Source organism: Trachurus japonicus, chromosome 1 (genome assembly GCF_045865225.1).
Source record: "Trachurus japonicus isolate A0001 chromosome 1, Traja_1.0".
Lineage (NCBI taxonomy): Eukaryota > Metazoa > Chordata > Actinopteri > Carangiformes > Carangidae > Trachurus > Trachurus japonicus.
Window position 1 is genome coordinate 13507866 of NC_140907.1, and position 20535 is coordinate 13528400.

Here is a 20535-nt window from a genome sequence, read left to right on the forward strand (position 1 = left end):
CTTAAGTGACCTGGGGTCTATGCGCCCACCGCCCCAGCCCATCTTGGCTGAAAACCGCACTTGCAAGATCAGTCCTCCGCCCATGGATGTATTATAGATCCATGCCTCCGCCCCGGTGTCCCAAATCTCGTCAATGGATAGAACTATCGCGAGAAACTGCTTTACGGCAGTACGAGATAATAAAAAAAACAACAAAAACCACCCCCCTCCTACCCCACAAGGTATAGGAGTTACGGCGGCTAGTCACAGTTGTAAAATACAAAAAAATATTATGTCCCTAGTGGTGGGCATAATGACGGAGCCGGCGAAAAAGAAGAGGTGGCCTTTATCAGCGGAGGCGAGGAAGAGGAAACAGGCGTCCGACCGAGCGAGAAGCCACACACGAGTCCATCTTGGCCGAGCGTACTCTGAATGGAGAGAGCTCAAGGAGAATGAGGCATGCAAAACAGATGCCGACCTGGCGGTGTTGCTGATGCACTTGTAAGTATTGTTGCGAAAACGTGTGTATTACTTGTATTCATATGTCGTTGCCCACTCTACATGTTTGCTGTAGTTTGTAAAGTTTACGTGATAACTGCAGAGTGGTGCCTTTTTACAGCTCAGTCAATGAGTGGTGCTCATAAACACGGCTGATTGTCACGGTAGGCTGTAGGCTACGTTTGTTTATTTATTTTACTAGATCGTCCATTTGACATAACTTTGTCAGCCGAATCGAGGTGTTGTGAGTTTTGTGCAGTTAATATTTACATTGTGTAGTTCAAGATTAGTTTGAAGAACTAGACGGACGTGGTGAATAAAGAAAATGAAAATTCATGAGAGACGTTATCATCAGAAAGCACACACCAGGTTAATTTAAAAAAATCAAAACAACCTTAAAGTTAAAGACTTTAAGGAATGGTTAACACAATGTACGGTTATAGATTGAAGAGTTTTGTGCATGTCCTCAGTTATATGCTTTTATTACTGTTGTGCACCAGCTCAGCCTCGCAAAAGACATCGAACCTCAAGGGACAACCTAGTAAAATAAATAAAAAATATTGTTTGAAAAAAATCTTATCTGGCTCAACATATGACAGTGTTTCCTAAATATAAGATTTTTGAAACAACAGACTGACCCACCAGCAAATTGACATGTGAGAGATGAAACCAGAAAAAAGGACAAGGAGGACAGTTTGAAAATAGTTGCATTTTGATTGCTGACAATCGGTTGATCAATATAAATGATGATCTCCAAATTTAAGAGATAACTTTGGGATTTAGAATATCGGAACATTTCTGTTGTGTATATGGCTCAAATCAATTAACCAAGAAAATACTCACCTGATTGATAATAAAACTGTTAGCCGTACTGAATCAGGAGCGTGTTGAACCATCATGTCCAGTAAAAGCAGTGAGTCAGTAATATTTTTTTATTTATATTTTTTACCTTTTCTTGAGCCTTTTTTTCAAACCTGGATCTCCTGCCACTCATGGCCAAGTTTTTCAGCCAGTGAAAACTGAAGAGAAAGCAGAAAGAGAGTTTCAGCTCACCTGAGCCACTCAGACAGATGTTGCATACACAAAAGCACACATCTGTTACCTGTGCCAGCTTTCATGCTCAAGATTGGGTCTATCAAGAGTGAAGTGAACAAAAGAATTTGTGTTCCTCTCCACCAGCTTGACGTCTGGTGTTTGTTTCTCATGGTTTTGTGCAGAATAAACACATGGGCTGTGACAGTAACACATCTACCTGTAGGTTATATTCAATAAACTGACATAAAATCATGTGCCTAAGTATGCAGGACATATAGTGGCATGAAAAAGTTTGGAGACCATTTAATCTTCCACTTGTCTAACTGTTCAACTGTTGTGTAGCTGCCCGGGACGTTTGTGGGCGAGCAGTGGGTGTGTTTTTTCCCCCGGCCAAGGACAGAGCACGGTGGAGCTGGATGTAACTCACAAGTCTGATGGCGGTCGAGGCTGAAACTTTGTTGTTAAAAGTTTACCATGCGAGGCCGGCAATAATATGCAGATTTGCTTCTAGCTTCGATACAAACAGTAAAGTTAACAAGAATATTATCACATTATTCGTGTACCCAATGTGTGACTGCAGCCAGTACCATCAGACATTAAACGCGCCACACTGGTCTGCCACTTTGTTGGTACAAAATTACAACTTCCATCCTTTTTATTACAGTTTCAGGAAACACTCAAAGGAGCCATGCTTATCAATCCACATGAATGTCACGAGAAACGCCCAGCCACCACCACCACCTTCCAGCAACGGCACTGAACCTCAAAGGTAGAGAGAGAGAGAGTGTGTGTTTGTGTTTGTTTGTGTGTGTGTGTGTGTGTGTTGAAGTAAATATAAGGATGGAGCCAACATCCCAGCATGAGTGTGTGTCTCGCAGTACCATTGTCAATTGATGTTTTGTTTTTTTAGCTTACAAGTATTGATGAGGCGATGTTGGTGTCAGCCATTAGTTTAATGAATACATCGCTGTATGTATCTAGTTAGTGTAGATGCATTGTTGTAATCACCATAGATACATTGTTGTAATCACCATAGATACATTGTTGTAATCACCATAGATACATTGTTGTAATCACCATAGATACATCGTTCTTCACCATCATCCATCAACACCATAAAAGCTGTTCTGTACAAAATATATAGGCTACAAATCAATAAATAGCTATAGACAAATTACAAATACAATCAATCACTAAACCATGAATAACTATAAACTGTAATCAAAACACACACATCACAAGCAAACGCAACAGATCAGTATAGCTACCTATTTAAAGGGATAGTTCAACATTTTGGCAAATTGGTCCATTACCATAATCCATAGTCAGTAGGTTGGTTACCTTTATTTGTCAGTGTAAGCTATTTTTAGAACGGCGGAGCTGAGGCGCGAGCTGCTCAGAGCTACGCTACGGAGGCTCATGGGATTTCTTGGTTTCCCTCACGAAACTCATCAAATACACAATCCAACAACTCAAAAACGCTCCAGTGGACAAGTTGTGACCTGCACATTCACCACGCTATGAGATAATAACAGAATGTTACAATACAGAGTTGTTTTTGAGGTAAATGCAGAGACTGCTTGCTGAAAAACTCCCCCTGACAGGAACGCAGCGGTTTTGCATGAATTTGCCTCTAAAATAACTCTGTCTCATAATGTTCTGTTATTATCTCATAGTGTGGTGAATGTGCAGGTCACAACTTGTCCACAAGAGCGTTTTAGAGTTCTTGGATTGTGTGTTTGATGAGTTTGATGAGGGAAACCAAGAAATCCCACTAGCCTCTGTAGCGTAGCTCTGAGCAGCTCGCGGCTCTGCTCTGCCGTTCTAAAAAATAGCTTACACCGACAAATAAAGGTAACCGACCTGCTGCTATGACTACAGGGATTATGGCAATGGAGTTTGCCAAAATGTTGAACTATCCCTTTAACATCAAATTAACCATTAACACTCCGACCCTTAACATAGCCTAGCTAGCCTACTATAAATTAACTTCCCTTTTGGTAAAGTAATTCGTATACTGTCCATAGATTAGGGGTAAAAGGGTTATTGATGTTGTTGTTATTGATTTCCAAAGATACTAAAACACAAGAAAACAAAACAATATACCTTGTTGCCATTTTGACTCACAATGACTGATGCCAAACCTTCCGTAACAAAGTGGCCGACTCCTTCCTTTATTTAGTGTACTTGCTCTGTGTTCCTCAACTTTCTCCCGTATTCGTTGTTATGGAAAAGGTTATAGGATAGAAAATATTCTCAACATTAAAAATAAATAGGATGAAAATAATAAGAAAAAGAAGGAAAAAGGGAGTTAGAATTAGTAAATAAAAACATACACTGTTTTATATGCCTTTTAGTGCTGTTGATAACACACCTTTGAATGCTCTATTAGTTGTATTTCTTTTCCCTTGAACAGTACGACACAAAGCTTTTAATTGTTAAGTTTTTGTTGTCACTGTGTACTACTTAGAGTCGTAGCTGCTTAAGTGGGAGACGATGTGATACCTCAAGCTCACATGTAAATAAACTTTCAACCCCATCTCATGACGTAGGGATTTAGCTGACCGAACGTGATCTGGCGATCTCGCGATATCATCAGCAGGGGCAAACAAGACACGTCGGAAGCGTGACAAAAGTCTATCAAAGGTCTCTCCCAGATAGATGAAGGAGTGTTAGAGCGAGGGAAGGCGTGAGGGATAAAAGAAAGTGTGAAAGGGACCAGCAGCAACAGTGACAACGAGCTAAGAAAAAGTGCGGACCCAGACGGACCCTCTTTTATTCAGCTGGACGGGTGAGTTAGCAGGTAGCTAGCACCAAGTGCCCACCGTGCTGACGGATGCTAATGTTAACTAGACTACTTCCACCACTACTACAACTAGAAACGGGTAATAATTTGTCTACCGTGTTTCCAAGAAGTGTAAATGTGAATAAACACGTTAATAAACACATCGACCCGAGCCGCTGAAGTCTGGTGAGCAGGTTTATTGGCTCAGTAATCAGTGTTGGACAAAGTGAAATGTGTCATTAGAAACTGAATCAAGCATTTCTGTTTTGGCACAGCAGTCAACTAGTAAAAAATTAAACCTGGAGCCCTGGGAAGAGTCACTGATTATTGCTTTTGATCCATTTATAATTGATGCCTAGTAGCTTTTATTGGTTGGAACAAGATAGATGTTATTTATGGCAGATAAACATGACAACAGTGGTTAAATGTATCAGCATTTATTGGTGTAAAAGACATTTGAAGATGTTTAATTTCTCATCCAACTGTTCCTGACAGTGACAGTATGGATTGTGAATCCCCTTGGAGTTCATCAAACGAAGACAAACAGGAGACTTGTGCTGCTTCAGCTGCAAATCGAAAGGTACGTTTGACTGACTGATCTCTTGTGATGGGAGAGTTATGACTTATTACCTTTACTTTCTATTAATCCAAAGTGTATAGTGCAATGGTATGTAGAAGACACTAGTTTGCATACATAATGTGCGCTGCAATTCAAAACAAGCATCCATCGTTCTTAGCTTCCTGTGTGGGATGTCCTGCTGTTTGTTTCCTGTTTGTGTAACATCTGAATTTCATCTCAATTTGAGCTACTTTTGAGTTTCTGCTTGAAGTTAAAATCAAGCAATGCTCTCAGATTGCAAAAAACAAAACACAGCATCCCACTGGTTACAGTGATATTCAGTGGTGGTAGCAAGTGTTATCTTGCAGTAAGTGTACACATATACTTGTTGCAGATGTTATTGTCCTTGTTACACTAACAATGTCTTGCATTTTTGTGAAAGCTGTCCCTCTATTGCAAAGTTGTCTTTCTGTTTATGCTGTTGCTTGTTTAGACTAATTTGGTGTGCTGGTGGGTTTCTGTGCCTTGTCCCATTTAAAGGCTCCAGGGAAAAAAGTTGCAGGCGGTCAAGACAGACGGTTGACCAATCTTTCACAAAACAAAGTAAAAAGAGGTGAGTCACATTTACATTCTTCACCAAATACAATTCTGGTCACAAAAAACTAGCTTCTTGCAAAAGTAAGACACTAACTGTTTAAAATGAATCCACAAGCAGATATTGAAGAAGATGAGGATGAGGAAATCAGTACCACTTTAAGTGTGGGAGATGGACGTTACCTTGTGGACTTGGGAAGGTATGCTGATGAGATTTTCTCCGTCCCTCTTAACTTAGTCATCTTTAGTTTTCAGTTGTTCATTTCTCTTTGACATCTGTCCAAGTGACTAACACCTTTATCTTCTTCTCATCAGCTCCTCAGAGTTCATCGTTGATGAAGAGTGCATCCTCCAGATGTTCAAGTCGTGCCGGGAATGCAACAAACAATGTTCAGTCAGAAAACGTGTCCAAGGACTAAAGATAGTTGTTAACCAGGCGTGCCATTTCTGTGAGAGCCGCTTCACATGGACTAACCTGCCAGATGCCGATGAGGATGATGGCGGTGACCAGATCAATGGACAGACCAACACAGCAACGTCACCGAGCAGCAACAGCAGCTGAGACGGGGTGGTGAAGGTGACAGTGGTCGTACTGGGATTACACTGAAGCAGGGACATGTACCAGTGTTTGCTTCAACCTGAGATGTAGTGGACTGAGCAGCTGGACGTCAGGTTGTCCTGCTGCTTTTCACTGAAATGTCTTCACACCATCATCGACTTGTCAGCAGTTTCTCCCCCGCACTTGTCAGACACTGTGTGATCAGTTAAGTTACAATTAGCGGTAAGAAGTTGAACTGCTGGAGCAAAACTCTGAGATCTGGGTGTGCTTTTTTTTGACTAGTTTGCCCCGCACAGGACTTATTTTTCTTATTGAGCTCTGATTATTGTCCAGTCAGAATCAATGTACAACAGTTGTTAGTACTAGTAGTAAAAACAAAGGCTGCGTGACGTTATCCAGGTTATTTAGTTATATACAGATGACATTAAATCCAGATGTAAATTATCTTATATATCTAAATAACTTTTATTTTGGGCCCAGCTGAACCAATCAGAAACTAGAATTCAGTTATTACACGAGTTGTTGACATCACATGTATTTTCATACTTTTTCCTCCTTCAAGATTTAATTTGATCTTTATGTTGATTATATATTGACTTTGTTATGATACAGTTGGAACTGCTTCATTTTCTGGACTCTGTTCAGTTTCTTTTATGTTTTTGATACTTAAGGTAAAGTGTGTTGAAAGAAGCTCAAACCTCAATAAAACACATATACAATGGTACGCTGAACTTTATGGAAATAGACACATTGCAGACTGGTAAGAGGGGGGAGCCCACGTGTTTAATTGGTGATGACAGGGCATTTGTTGTGTGCTCATTAGATCCATCACACTATGAGAAGACGGTGTTTTAACATTGCAGCCCTTTGTGTTTCAATCCAAAACCAGCATGTGTAAGTTTTGGCTGTGAGCTAAAAACAATGCAATGAAGAAAAAGAAAATTCATGAGAGACTGATTATCATCGCCCCCAGTGATCAGAAAGCACACACCAGGTTAGTTTTAAAAAATCAAACAACATTAAAGTTAAAAAATAAATAATCTGCTGGCATGGTTAAAACATTTAAGGAAGACATCACGCATCACAGGAAGAAAGGGAGTTAATAAAATATGGTCAGTGTGTGACATTCATACTTCACTTTGCACTGGTGGTCCCCATTTGGCAAGAGGAAGAACATTTAGCTCATTTTCTGCTACAGGAACAGCACACAAAGACTGCACAGTGAGGGAACCACTGAAAAACATTCTCAGGTACCAGGTACTAAAACCACGTAGGAGGGGGACTTGGTCCAAGGTGTCTTTTAGTTCAGGTATAGCAGCTGTGGTGAGAGGAAGAGTTAGCTCAATTTGCTAATAGCTACATTTTCTTGGAGTGTGTTCACTTTATTAATCAACTAGGACTTGTGTTAAGTTCTTGCAATAAGATTTTCCTCCTCCTGTGCAAATCAACGAAGGAAGATGCCTGAGGAGACGGGACTGCTCAGCCGTCAGTGATGTACCTTTAGTTGTGAATGGCAGAAACAGACTCCCTCACAGCATGTTCCTATTATAAAGATCCAGCCTTGATTGAGTGGCTCTTGTAAAAGCCCTGCTCCTCAGGTCAATGCAGGTAACTAGTGTTGTACTGGAAAGATGCCATGTGGACCCGATTGCGCAGCCTCTGGACCTCCAGATCCTGGAAGTAGTCGTCTTCGTCGTTTTGGATGATGATTTTCTGCAGTTCTCCGATCTCACGCTCCATCCTGGAGCGCAGCTCTCGCTTCATCTTCAGCAGGGCCTGCAATCAAAACGTGTCTCTATTTATGCAAATATGAGAAATGATCTGACGACACTGTAAGAAAATCATAGCATGATGTACAGTTCAAGAGTTGTGTGCATGACTTCTGAGGAGGACAACGTCAAATTGGAAATAGTTGCATTTTGATTTTGACAATTCGTTGATCAACATTATGATCTCCAAATTGAATACATCACTTTGGGATGTAGAAAGTCATGATGAACATTTCTGATGCGTAATGGCCCAAACAACCAAGAAAATAATGAGCAGATAATAAAACTGTTAGTTAGAACCCTTGATTTAAAAAAAAAAGCTAGTTTGGTCTGAAGACAGTGTGCCGTACTGAATCAGGAGCGTTGAACCATCATGTGCGGTAAAAGCAGTGAGTCAGTAATATTATATTTTTTTACCTTTTCTTGAGCCTTTTTTCGAACCTGGATGTCCTGCCGCTCTTGTGCAAGTTTCTCAGCCAGTAGTGAAAACTGAAAAAGAGAAAGCAGAAAGAGAGTTTCAGCTCACCTGAGGCCCTCATATACATTTTCCATACAAAAAGCACACATCTGTTACGTGCGCCAGCCTTCATGCTCATGGTTGCATGAGTGTCATGGGTCACTGTGTGTATGTGTATCATGTCCTACTTGGTCTTTGTAGTAGTTCTCCATGGACTTGATCTGGTCCTGGTGTCGTCTTTGATGCTCCTGGCGCTGCTCCCTGGCATAAGCTCTCTGTTCTCTCAACCGCACTTTTTGTATCTCCAAACCTTCCTCGAACAGCTGCCGAAACATCTGTATAGACACAAAGACACACTTGAGTCATTATATCAACCCAAAACAAAGGATCTGCCGGTTGTGACCTGTGTCCTGGGACTGGTCCTCACTACCCACCCTCTCCTCCTTGGTGCGTGCTCTCATCAGACGGGCACGGTGCTGCACATGGTAGTCGTTGTGATACTTCTTGGCTCGGGCTATCTGCTGCCTTTGTTCCCTCAGTCTGCTCTGTGTCGACTTCTGCTGCTGGATCCGTTCTTTGAAGTCCGTCTGGAAAACAAACGAGTCAACTTCTAACTGTCAGGTATTATATCGTCGTATGACTGAAAGTTGAGAGCAGGCAATGGAGCAGCTGTTTATGTGTTTAAGATAATGCAGTCACCCTCTAAACATCCATTGTAACTGTTGCGGGTAAGGGTTATTGTTGGAGTGTGTGTTTTTGTGCTGATGCTCACCAGACGCTTGTTATGATCCTGTTCTTTGTGGATGATCTCCACCAGCAGGTCATGTTTCCTCTGGGCCTCCTCCACCTGGAAGAGAGAAGACATTCACACATCCATATTTCAAAATATTTCAAAACGGACCAACATTTACTGCTTTCAATTTTGTGGTGTGACTGGTAATGGCCACCACCACCACCACCCTACCTGGCCGGACTGTTTGCTTCGTCGCTGGTGGCCATGAGAGGACGACAGGGCGTGCAGTCTGTCCACCTGCTGCATCTGTTGCTCCCACATCCTGCCCAGAGTGTGAGCAGAGATGTGAAGGTGGGGCAGCTCCTCCATGAGCACAGGGAGGAGGTCATTCTCCTTCACCTTCACTGCACAGAGAGAGTGGACACAAAACTGCGTATAACCAGTATACTCACACTACACAAGTATCACACCATCGTTCTCATCTTCCACATCTTCACATTTTAATGTCAACATTTTCTATTCAAGTTTAAGCAACCAAACCAACAGCACTTGCTTTGTGTTTTCTTGCTTGATATTTACCTCTTATTGCAGTTTGTTTATTGTCATTTGCCAAAACACCAGAGCAAATTCCTTGTACATGAGCACCTACCTGGCAATAAATTCAGATTGATCTCCTTTGTATTTGTGCAAGTGTTGATGAGTTTAACATGCGTGAGTTTCTAAATATTTGTATTTTTATGCTGTCTTTCAGGGTCATTTTATTTTATTTCATGAGTTGAGATCTGCTTCAGTAACCTCATGTGACCAAAGTTACTGAAAACGAGAAAAGTGCATAACAAAATAATTCTCTAAAAAGCTGAACACCAAAGATGGACAGTGTCTGACTGACATGAATGTGAATCTAGGCATGGACTTAGTTTCAGATGTGCCTTTAAGTGGACCATTTGTTTCATGGCTCCAATTTACAATTTTGTAAATTTGTTGTAGAGTTACAGCATCAGCCCAAAGCAAGAAAATTAAATCTGCTATCAAGGAATTCAAAGAAAAGATGAGCATTGTTTTGCTCACTGGTGGTGAGAAACCCTACACCTAAAGTGTAGTATGATACCACTGTGCAGTGGAAACAATCACTTTTAATACCATACATGAATATAATATTTAGAATAACTTCAAGACACGACTGCTATATAGGAAAATTGACTTGTGCTAAAGACTCACAGAAAGAGTCACATGCATCAAACAACAAGCCTTGACTTACTTGATGGAGCTTTCCTGGAGGCTTCCTGCCGTCTCCGTCCTGGCGTAGACTGTGCGTTTTGTTGTGACCTGCTCTGGGCCTTTGTTCTGGCTGGGGACACTCCGGAGGTTTGGGAAACGTCCCTCAGTATGGCCTCTCTGTACTCTCGCTCCTACACATGCACATACACACATGAATGCACATGCTTCAGTAAATTGGTACGTATTTCCCCAGCAGTCGCAATGACCTTTATATTTCCCCTTCTTTCAAGCTGCAGATTGCAGATATACCAGGTCTTTGGGTTGACAGGTTTGAAAAATGTTCAACTTCAGCTTCCAGTGGAAAATACAGTACTAACAGAGGATGTGTAATTTTTAAAGTTTAATATGGAGGAAATTCTTGCCTAAACCTCTTTTTTGAATGCATATTGTATTTGGACAAATGTGTTTACCCAGAGTTACACAATTAGTGCTACTCTACAGGACACAGACCCTGTTATTGTTAAAAAGCTCTGCTTCAGTGACCTAAACGGGGGAGGGTCCTTACTGTGCTCATTCTATACAGACTTCATAGTTATGACTTACAGCTTCCTGAGCTTTGAGGCGCGCCTTGTCCAGATCTGCCCGATGTTTGTCTTCATATCTTTTCAACTCCTTCTCATAGACCTTATTCTCCAGAGACTGAAAGAGAATGAGTTATTTAATTATATAAGAGGGAACTCAGCAAATTTATTTTTTGGGATTTTTCTATTTGTTAGACTGAGATCAGCACAGTCGTAAAATGAAAACCATCAAGCAAATACAAAACTTTTGGTGTACTTTTTTTGGTTTTACACTTGATACTGGTCAGCCGAGTTTTGCATGTAGTTTCATACAGGCTGAAATGAGCATCTAACTAAGCTCAATGTGGAGGAATCCATTGCTGAATATTACAGTAACAGTAATAATAGTAATATGCTGTTGACTCAATTATTCAAAATAACCACATTAAAAAAAATACTTTCTTGGTTTCGGTACAACAGGAACAGAAACACCTGTATCTTGTATGTATAACACAATAGAAGCTAAACTGAAAGAGAAATGAAGATGCTGTTAATACCTTGCTATGTTTTCGGTGAGACAGTCTGTGACGCAGCTCTCTCTGCCTTGACTGGTCAGACAGTGTGAGGTTCGTCTGTCTTCCATCATCCAGGCTCAAAGCTTCCACCACTGCATTTTCTATCTGTCCCAGCAGGGAGCGCCGGGTCCGTGGAGGGGAGGGTGACAAGGAGCGTGTCCGGTGAGTGGACTCAGCTTCAGGTGCTCCTGAAACTGATAAATGTTACAATTTAATACATGTACTTCAGGTACATTAGATGATTTAATTATTGGATTTTCTTTCAAATAATTTGGAACATTTTGCCTAATTAACTGTAAATCCCTGCAAACTTATTTTAATGCACTTGTGAAATAGCTACATAAAGGCTTAAAAGTGAATATGAAAGCTTGTTGTGTGCTCTGTGGTATAAAACACAAAACTTGTAGGCATAAGTTTGATCTATTGTTTATGACAACAATATGCTCCAGATGTTTTCGCTGTCATGTGTTGGTACCTGTGTGCTGTCTGGGAGTCTTGCGACACTCCATGACACTGTCGCTGTGGTGGGACTGCTTGTCCTCCTCTCTGACTTCACTGGACTCTCCACTCTCTCCCAGAACTCGTTTAAGCATCTGCAGGAATTGACGGCAATACACACAAAAACACACACCTTCCAGGTCAAGTTTTAAGAGATAAGGTACAAATACGAAACTCTCATGAGAACATGCAGCACATCTTCTGATGGTTGTAAAGTCGATGACAAGGTGCTGTGAAAGAATACATGCACACCTCATCGAGTTCTTCGAGTCGATGGGACAGTTTTTCAGATATCTGATGCAGCTCCTCTTCTGCTTTCTTGTTGCTTTGTCTGCGGTATGACAGAGGTTCCTCAAAATCCTCCCCTAACCTGTCACTGCTCACACAAGGACAAACATTAGAGGTGTTAAGAAAATAAGAGCGCAAACATAACGTCATCCCCACAAAATCATTTCTCAGTCTTCACATTCTTCATTCTGTAGCTTCCAGCTGTAGAGTCACCTCACGTACCTGGGGTATGTCCTCCCACCGTGATCTGTTTGTCTGCCTTGTAACCTTTGTGTGTAACTCAGTTCCTCTTCATCTTCCTCTTCAGTGTCTGGTGGAGAAGGGCTGACGGGCGCCATCTCATCCTGCAGAGTGAGGAAGAGCACATCTGGCTGGGTGCGGAACAAAACCCTCCTGGGGCCTCCATTAGTTGGCTGAAATTAGAAACACCACAGAAATTTAACAGTTTGGTAAACATAACATAACTAGAACATCTGAACTAGAATGAGAGAAAGCTACAAAGAGCACTTTGTCAAAAACATGGGGCTTGCGTGTATCAAAACTAATCTGAACCCCTCTATAGGCACAGACAGGTCCATTAGTGGAACAGGGTGGGGTCCTGTTCCACTGGTCCAAAACAGCAATTCAATCAAAGTTAGTTTTATTCATATGTACAAAATAATAATAAAGGCATTTTGCAGTGTAAGGTCAAGATAGTATTTTATAAAGAGCGACTCAACAGTTCCCACAAATAGCAAGCCCATGATGACAGAATCCTTCAACAGGCTGCTCAAGGAAGCTTTTCCTTTTATCAGTGCTTCAATATTGGGTCTGATCAATTCATTTTCATTTACAGGTTATGTAACTTTAAGCGTTGCAGTGATTAAACCCGATGTTAATCGGATGTTTAAAAAGCCTTCCCTCCAGCCAGATTCCAAATGTTAATTACAGATCCACATCCAACCTCCTGATCAAGTTTCACATTTTGTTATGTACGTATTTACTGCTACATTGAATCAGTGAAAATAATCCTTAAGAGTCTGTGGAGATATGTTCACTCTTTGCCTCTTTTTACTTTTTCAGGGACTCCATCAGATTGTGTATTGTATCTCACCGTATGTCAGTTAATGATACCATGTCTATCCTTTATTAGAGAAAACAATGTAAAACACTCACGTTCAAACCTGACTATGTGTAAGTGTGTAAGGGGTTAAAGGTTGCTGTACAACTGGTACAAGTGAAGGCTTGTTGCTCTCGTACCTCGAGTGTCTCCCCCTCCTCTGCCTTTTGTTGACTGGACAAAGACTTCTCACTCAGAGCTGGAAATCGAGCAAATCATGACATCAGCAAGTAAAGCAAGAAATACTCTTGAATGAAAAGTGAATGCTAGAGACGAAGCTAGAGACATGCAGAGCCACTGAAAGCAGCACAACTATCTAGTTCCTATGTGCCCCAATCTGATCTGTGATGCAAAATGTAACCATTGAACAGCTAACCACATGAAAATAAGTTCTTATTAATGAGACAGTTCATGCATTTTGACTCACCAGGAGATTTGCAAAGAGGAGGAGAATGTAGTCCGTTACTAACAACAGTTTTAGCCCCTGGTTTAGGGATCTGTGTGAGAAAACAGAGAGGGTGGATTGGATGGGAGTAATTGTTACTTTCAGACATTTTGCATGAGTCAGTATACGCTTCTCCTTTATGTGTCAAATCACTAGAATAAGAAATATATTGGTCGTTAAGGACAAATAGAGAGAAACTTGCTGACACTGCGGTGACTCATTTCTCACTGAACTTCAGGAAGTTTGCATGACCTTTCAAACTGCATGCAAATGGAAGATAAGTTGACTGTAAAACAATTGCATCATACTGTGTTATATGGCTACCTCTGTGATGACAGGGGCGACTTCTTCTGCTGCGTGCCTTTGGCTGAACCCAGCAGCTGCGGGTGCTGGTGGGTCTGTGTTGGGTCTGTGGGGGGTGTTGCTCTGGTTGGGCAGCTGCAGAGCGATGGCCATGTGCAGCGGCTCAGTCAGCGGAGCGTCCTGGGCATCTGGAGGAGCAGAGCTGGTGACTGCATCTGAGCTTTGGGGAGGGACAGCCAGTCCTTGAAGAAAATAAAATTAACCAAAGGTAAATCTCATTACCTACTGAGTTATTATAGTTATAATTTAACACTTTATAATATCTAAAAATCATAATGTATCAATAATAAATACAATAAAATATGAAGGTGATGGCTAACAGGGATCTGCACACAAAACAATAAACCTGACCGACTAAGATGTTGGGTAGGTTTTGTCTTTTCTGCTGAACACTGATCGTTGGCGCTAACGTGTCTCAGTGGTTTTGTGTAAAGCCACATGGCGGGTTGTAATGAGTCAACCAACATGATCATTAAAGCTTGTGTCACCACAAGCTGTTTCAAACAAAAAGACAGATCTTAAAGCAGAAGTAAGCGATATTTTTGTGTTAATATAAGTCTTAAATAGTTATATCTTCCAACAGCAATCACTTACATAGAGTGTTTGGACCGAGATACGGGTCTCTTAGTCCCTCTGCTCTGCTCTGAGCCGAGGAGAAAACTTTTCTCGTATCCTACAAGTTTTATCCAATGAGGAGAGAGAACGGCATGAAGGGCTGTGTGTGCAGCCAAGGGATGCGCTTGAATGTGGTGACGTAGGGACGAGGACCAATAGATCCATGACGAGGGCGGGGGCTGCTAACTCCATCGGCTGACAAGACGTTATGGTGCGTTCAAGGCAACTCGTAACTCGTGTTTTTCCGACCTGTGAAGTCGTACCAGTTCGATCTGGTACGAGTTCACGGGTCGGAAGTTACGAGTGGCCGTTATAGTGACTTTCACAGGTAAAACAGGTCGGAAAAATACGAGTGGGTTGCCTGGTACGCTACAAAGTTGTAAGACGTGACGTGAAGCTGTAATTTACGGTTTCAAAAGCCTGCCTGGAACGCAGCATTAGCCAAAATGACCGGATCGCTTACTTCTGCTTTAATGTGACACTTTGCCCACAACCCAACTGAAAAACCTGAGGGCATAAAACACTGGTGTGGTAAATACTCCTGGCAGAGTTAGAGACGGTCTGTGGTTGTGTGTCATACCTTCTTGTTTGCCTGTAAATGTGCGTGCAGAGACTCCAAGCCCGATGAGCTCACTGGCTGATCCTATCTCCTCAGTGTTCAAGGAGTGGAGGGAATGTTTACTGGACTGGACAGTGGACCTGAATGAGGAGGACACATTCAAATTTACTACAAGTTCAAATAGCTACATATCAAAGTGGTTTGATAAACTTGATAAGTAATTTGATAAACCTCCTCCAAAATTGATCAAACAACAAATGCGATTAAATTATGGTCTAGGAAAAAGTTAGAAGAGTTCAAGTTAAGTTAAATGTTTTGGTGCTGTACTAAAAAAAAACAAAAAAACTAAACTAAACAAAAAACACAATCAGTTAAAAATGTCCCATTCGACATCTGCCCACTGCCTCTTAATATTTACACTACTGCTTAGAAGTAAGCCTTGCTGACTGTTGTGTCAACAGGACATGCAGCCCGGATCCACACTGAGGCTGAGTGACATAGTGAGAGTCATGTGGGGCAAACGTGACTGTCAGTCGTGTCTTGGTTAATGGTGACGCTCAACGCACACAGAACAGTGGGTATTCTTTTACTTTGTTTGTGATATTAATTATTAAACAACTAAGATACAAGCAGTATGTTCCTGACAAGCACTGAATTGTAACCTCTGTGTTTTTGCATTATGATGTTACAGTGAAGTTGACATTTGGCTATTTGAATATAAAAGATAACTTTGTTAAATTGTGTCATAATTAGTATATGAATCGAAATTTGATTAATTAGATAAATCCTTTCCAGAAGTTCCTAATCTATCACATTCACAAGAAACTGCTGCCTGGAATAGCTTTCTTGAGGAAATTGTGGCTTTTACATGTCTAGGGGTGGCAACAGTGGTATGTTTGGGATAAGCAAAAAAAATGCATAGGTTATGAGCTCATGTACGATCAACACTCATGTTACCTAAAAAAAAATTATCATGAGAAAACCAAAGGAGTGGGGTCACAGTATTGTGACAACAACTAATTTCTGGGGAGTTCGGCCAAAATCAGTTCTGAAATGAGAGTGTAGCACCCATGGTCTTGCCATAATTAAAACATAAAACCCCTAATAATTCATCCCCAGTCGAGTGATTTTGTAGTGTTTGTGAAGGAGCTCTTACTCTTCAGTGGAAGACAAAGAAGCTCCCTCCAGCTTGGTCTCTTTGTGTTGTGTGGCAGGGCAGCTTGCTGACTCCTTGGTTTCACCGAGCACATCCTCACTGAGACCGTTATTTGGCTCTTCTGAAGAGAAAAAGAGAAAGACATGAAGAATACAAATGAAACGCAGACAAAAACACTGAACCACAGTCAATGTAATACTTGTGATTAAAACATGTAATGGTCTCCATGGAATTTTAAAGAGGAACAAACTCATGTGACCTTTAATTGACAATGCTGTGAAAACCCATCAGTCTTTTAAAAAAAGGCAAAACTCAAAGGATTCACAGTCAAAAAAAGTCTGACAGACAACTCAGGTCATGTTGTACTTTTTTAGTCAAAGAGTAAACCTTAATATTATATCAACTATTACCCAAAATAATCACCAAATGCAGAAGTGAAATTTTACACTGAAGTGAGACTCGCTGCAAAAATGTCACCGTAGATCAAATTAATAAACATTTCAGCTCAAAACAACCCACGCATTCAATATTCTCATAAAACAAACGGACCACTGTTAGCTTCTATTGAAGTCAATACCAATTTAGTTATGCCACATTCAGGAAATTTCACCAGGCTGTTTAGAAACACACTTCATTTGTAAGTGCAGACACAGTTATTAGTAACTAATTGCTGTTTGGCAGTGGTCTGAGGGACAGGCACGTCACACAAAGGCATGCTCAGTTCTACTAAATCAAGAGGGCAGACTGTTCTCCATAAAGTCCTGTGCCAGTTGGTCTTAAACTGTGTTCAAGACATGTTCTGTCCAGTTCATGCTGGAGGACAAACAGGCAATCTCACCTCAACAAAGACTGGTGTCATAGTCAGGATTCAGGGAAAAGGGAGAAGTAGCAGTTTCAGGCAAACTGAGGACAGAGGCTACTAAAGACTGCAATGAAAAAGGCCCTAGAGCCTCTGCTCTTTAATGACGAGAACTGTGCATCAATGGAAAGGTATTAATAAACTTAGACTTCGCAATTGGACTCCCGTTCTGATACTTACTAACATGGCACCAGCTTTTTAAGTTACGGAAATAAAATAACATACTAAAATAGTTTAGTAGGGTTTGAATAGATTAGGAATCTTAAAAATGATTAAGTACTTTTTTTTTTTTACATAATTGAGTCAGTCATGTTTATTTTGCTTTTATTTATGAAGCTGAGGAGGAAAGAGTAATGAATTAAACTTCTTACCACCACTCTGTGACTCCCCACTTATCTCCTCGTTGAGATATTCCAGGAGGCCGTCAAAGATTTCCAGCAGGTTCTTGACAGACTCTTTGTCCCCTCTGACAACATTTTCTCCTGTGAACAAGCAGCCATCCTCAGCATTACACTCTCTTATTATTGAAGCAAAACAAGGTAGGAGAAATCTGCCATGCCGCCCCGATTAGGCAGACCTTGCAATTATTACCCAGTGAATCAAAGATAATCTTCATCCATACATGCATTAAGTTATTGATGCAGATATTTTGAGTGAGCTGGGTTTGTTGTTTCAAATGAAAGATATATATACTATATATACCTGTGATGTGTGAGAGGCTGATCTGAAGGTAATCCAGGGACAGCGAGTCAATCACAGACTGGACATTATGGACGTCATCCTCTTGACTGCGCGGTCCTGCAATATAATCTTAACACACAAACGGACACCCACAAAATGTGAACTACACAAACCATGTCATGAAACTACAGAAACAATGAAATGCATACACACTGAGCTCTTCTCTGTACAAGCAAAGCAGTAAAGAATCCAGCAACGTCTTGTGATAGCATGCTTAAAAGTCTTTAGCATTCCTGACATACTAAGCACACTCATGATCTACACTAAAACCACATGTCTAAACTGAAAATTGTGGGTGTTTGAGGCTTTTGTTTAGGATTCAAATACCTTTCTTAATAAGACCAAGGTCATATATTTCTTAGAACCGTTCATAGATATTATGGATACACCTAGTTACTTTTAACAATTCATCTACTTGGATGATTTTTTTGATACATTAATCTATTTATCACTTGGTCTGTAAATGTCATGTGTTTTGCACTTCAAAATCTGGAGATATCTATCAGAGAATTAAACAAACATGTGCATCTAATCATCCCAAACACAAAGAACAAGACAGCACTATGGCTTATTGGATGCTGATCAACTAATGGCCGTTTTCAGTCCTCTTAAGTCTCCAGTTTGCTCTTACCTGGTACTTTCTCCCCCAAGATGTTCTCATACAGAGTAATGAAAACATTTGCATCACAGTCCGCCAGTTTCCTCAGCCTCAGGTTGATGTGACACTTACTGAACAGATCATTTGCCACATCCACCCAGTCTGAAAACAAACACAAAACAGTTTCGTTCATGACCAGCTTCACAGTCTTTATGTAGAGCATTTCAATTGAAAAGCTAGAAAGTCCGACCTGTAGAATAAGAAAAAAGTGATCCGAGCTGAATCTACAGTGTGTCACATGTGTAAATAAAGGGTGGGTAGAGTACATTTTTGGTGGTGTTCACAGGTTACTTATTCAAAAACAATGCCTCAGCAGCACAACCTCTGGGGGTGAAATCTTTTAATTCAGGATGTGTGCCGCCGAGGTCCGCGGTAAACTTCACTTCCCTGTGGGAGCGGGGAGTCATCTCTCCGCGTCTCATCCACACATAAACCACTGTGAGGACAAATCTGGCTACTGCGGACACACAACCGGTTTATGATGAATAGATACGGTTCCTTTGATTTGGTGATGATAAAACACGAAGCCAAGCCTCACCTTAGGTCCCCTCCTGCCCTCACGTCACCTCTAACGCTGTTTCACTGTAACTTTACCTGCTGGATTAACTCAACGGCAGCTAAGCTAACGATGCTAACTCGGTCTGTTTGCTAACGAGGACATGACGTGAGCAACGCACTCAACCGTGAACTCTCAACAATAAAGCAACGCCATGTGTAAAATACATGTAAGTTATCTACACGAGCTGTCCGGCTCGGTGACGGCGCGGAAGAAGCGACAGCCGGGGCAGCTGCTGAGCTAGCGCTGGTTAGCGTTACGTGTCGTTAGCCCTGTCCGGACAGGAGCGCTCGGTCTCGGCTGCCTCACCTCTCTCTCCCTCCGGGGTTCCCATGAAACGGCTGTCGACGAGAGGCAGGTGAAGCTCAAAACCAACCGACTGACTTTATAAAAAAACCAGGCTCTTGTGATTCAGACGTGTGAAGAGCGGACGTCTGTCGTGGTGTTGTTGTGGTTTTTCCAGTCGCCGGGAGAACGAACTGTCGGCTCGCGTTTAAAACAGAACTCTTCTCTGATTGGACGTTACGCTTCGCTCTTTGTTTCCGGAAGTGTCCTGCGCCGGCCGCGTGGCGCCCTCTGCTGGCGGCGCTGCACAACGCAGGCAAATAAGAGAGCTCTACAGCTACAGCAAGTGTTATCTTTGTGAAACCGTCGTGTTGATGTTGTTTTTGACTTTATTTCAACATAGTTCCACCAACAAATTATTCAGCTCTGAAATGTGTCTGTTACAGGACTGTGAGGTCATTGCATCAGGGCAGAGAGGCAAGTGTGTTGCCTGCTCTCATAATCTTATAAGAATGAAATCACAGTGTAAATCTCTGTCAGCACATGATGTCAAGCAACATATAGCAACTATTTTCTCAACAACTTTGAACACTGTAGAGTTTATAGTCTGTATCCATACGAAGCATCTATCTCACTTTAAAGTAGGCTATGCACCATTTCAGCAACAGCCAATGAACAGAGCAAAGACTGCATCTGTATCTGTATTGTATGGCACATACACACTACAAACCTATTTGCAAGCAAAAGTAAATGATCGTGAGTGATAAACATGTTGGTTTGATCTTATTTTAAAACCATACTGTGTGTGTAATCAGGGTGTTTGTGCAAAAGGGAGGCAGCCTATACATTTTAAGGAGGTCAATTCCTTGCATTTCTTCTTAATGTTATAACCAAGGCACATTTATTTGTAGCCTATTTGCCATTTTTTATATAAAGGCAGCTAAAAGTGCTTTATAATGTAACACATGGAGACCACTGAATAAAAATAATAGCATGAAACATTAAAATGTAAATTGAAACATAGCAACATTTTAATCAAAGGAAATCAAAAAGTTACAAACAAAGGAAGCCTTATGTTTCATGACTATGGTT

The 20535-nt window shown here is 41.2% G+C and overlaps 2 protein-coding genes across 3 annotated transcripts; one reads left to right on the forward strand and one right to left on the reverse strand.

The window, feature by feature from the left end:
• Positions 1–277: 277 nt before the first annotated feature.
• On the forward strand, positions 278–6633 carry LOC146991498 (uncharacterized). Its single transcript, XM_085773684.1, has 6 exons — positions 278–480; positions 2177–2281; positions 4793–4877; positions 5397–5469; positions 5572–5650; positions 5766–6633. The coding sequence occupies exons 1-6, from the start codon at positions 293–295 to the stop codon at positions 6010–6012; spliced, it is 777 nt and encodes a 258-aa protein (XP_085629810.1). The 5' UTR covers positions 278–292; the 3' UTR covers positions 6013–6633.
• A 137-nt stretch (positions 6634–6770) lies between these two features.
• On the reverse strand, positions 6771–19720 carry LOC146991499 (centrosomal protein of 95 kDa-like). 2 transcript variants are annotated; one of them, XM_085773649.1, is made up of 21 exons: positions 19468–19720; positions 18576–18704; positions 17906–18013; positions 17575–17685; positions 16345–16465; positions 15210–15328; positions 13976–14142; positions 13634–13703; positions 13347–13405; positions 12330–12520; positions 12072–12195; positions 11797–11914; positions 11304–11515; positions 10790–10885; positions 10227–10377; positions 9200–9372; positions 9008–9082; positions 8670–8822; positions 8424–8570; positions 8196–8267; positions 6771–7785 (listed from the first exon to the last, which is right to left on the reverse strand). In XM_085773649.1, exons 1-21 carry the CDS (start codon positions 19490–19492, stop codon positions 7609–7611), a joined length of 2598 nt encoding a protein of 865 aa, XP_085629775.1. In that variant the 5' UTR covers positions 19493–19720; the 3' UTR covers positions 6771–7608. The 2 variants fall into 2 exon arrangements, with proteins under 2 accessions (XP_085629775.1, XP_085629766.1); XM_085773640.1 differs by having other exon boundaries at positions 13976–14196.
• Between the last annotated feature and the right edge of the window lie 815 nt (positions 19721–20535).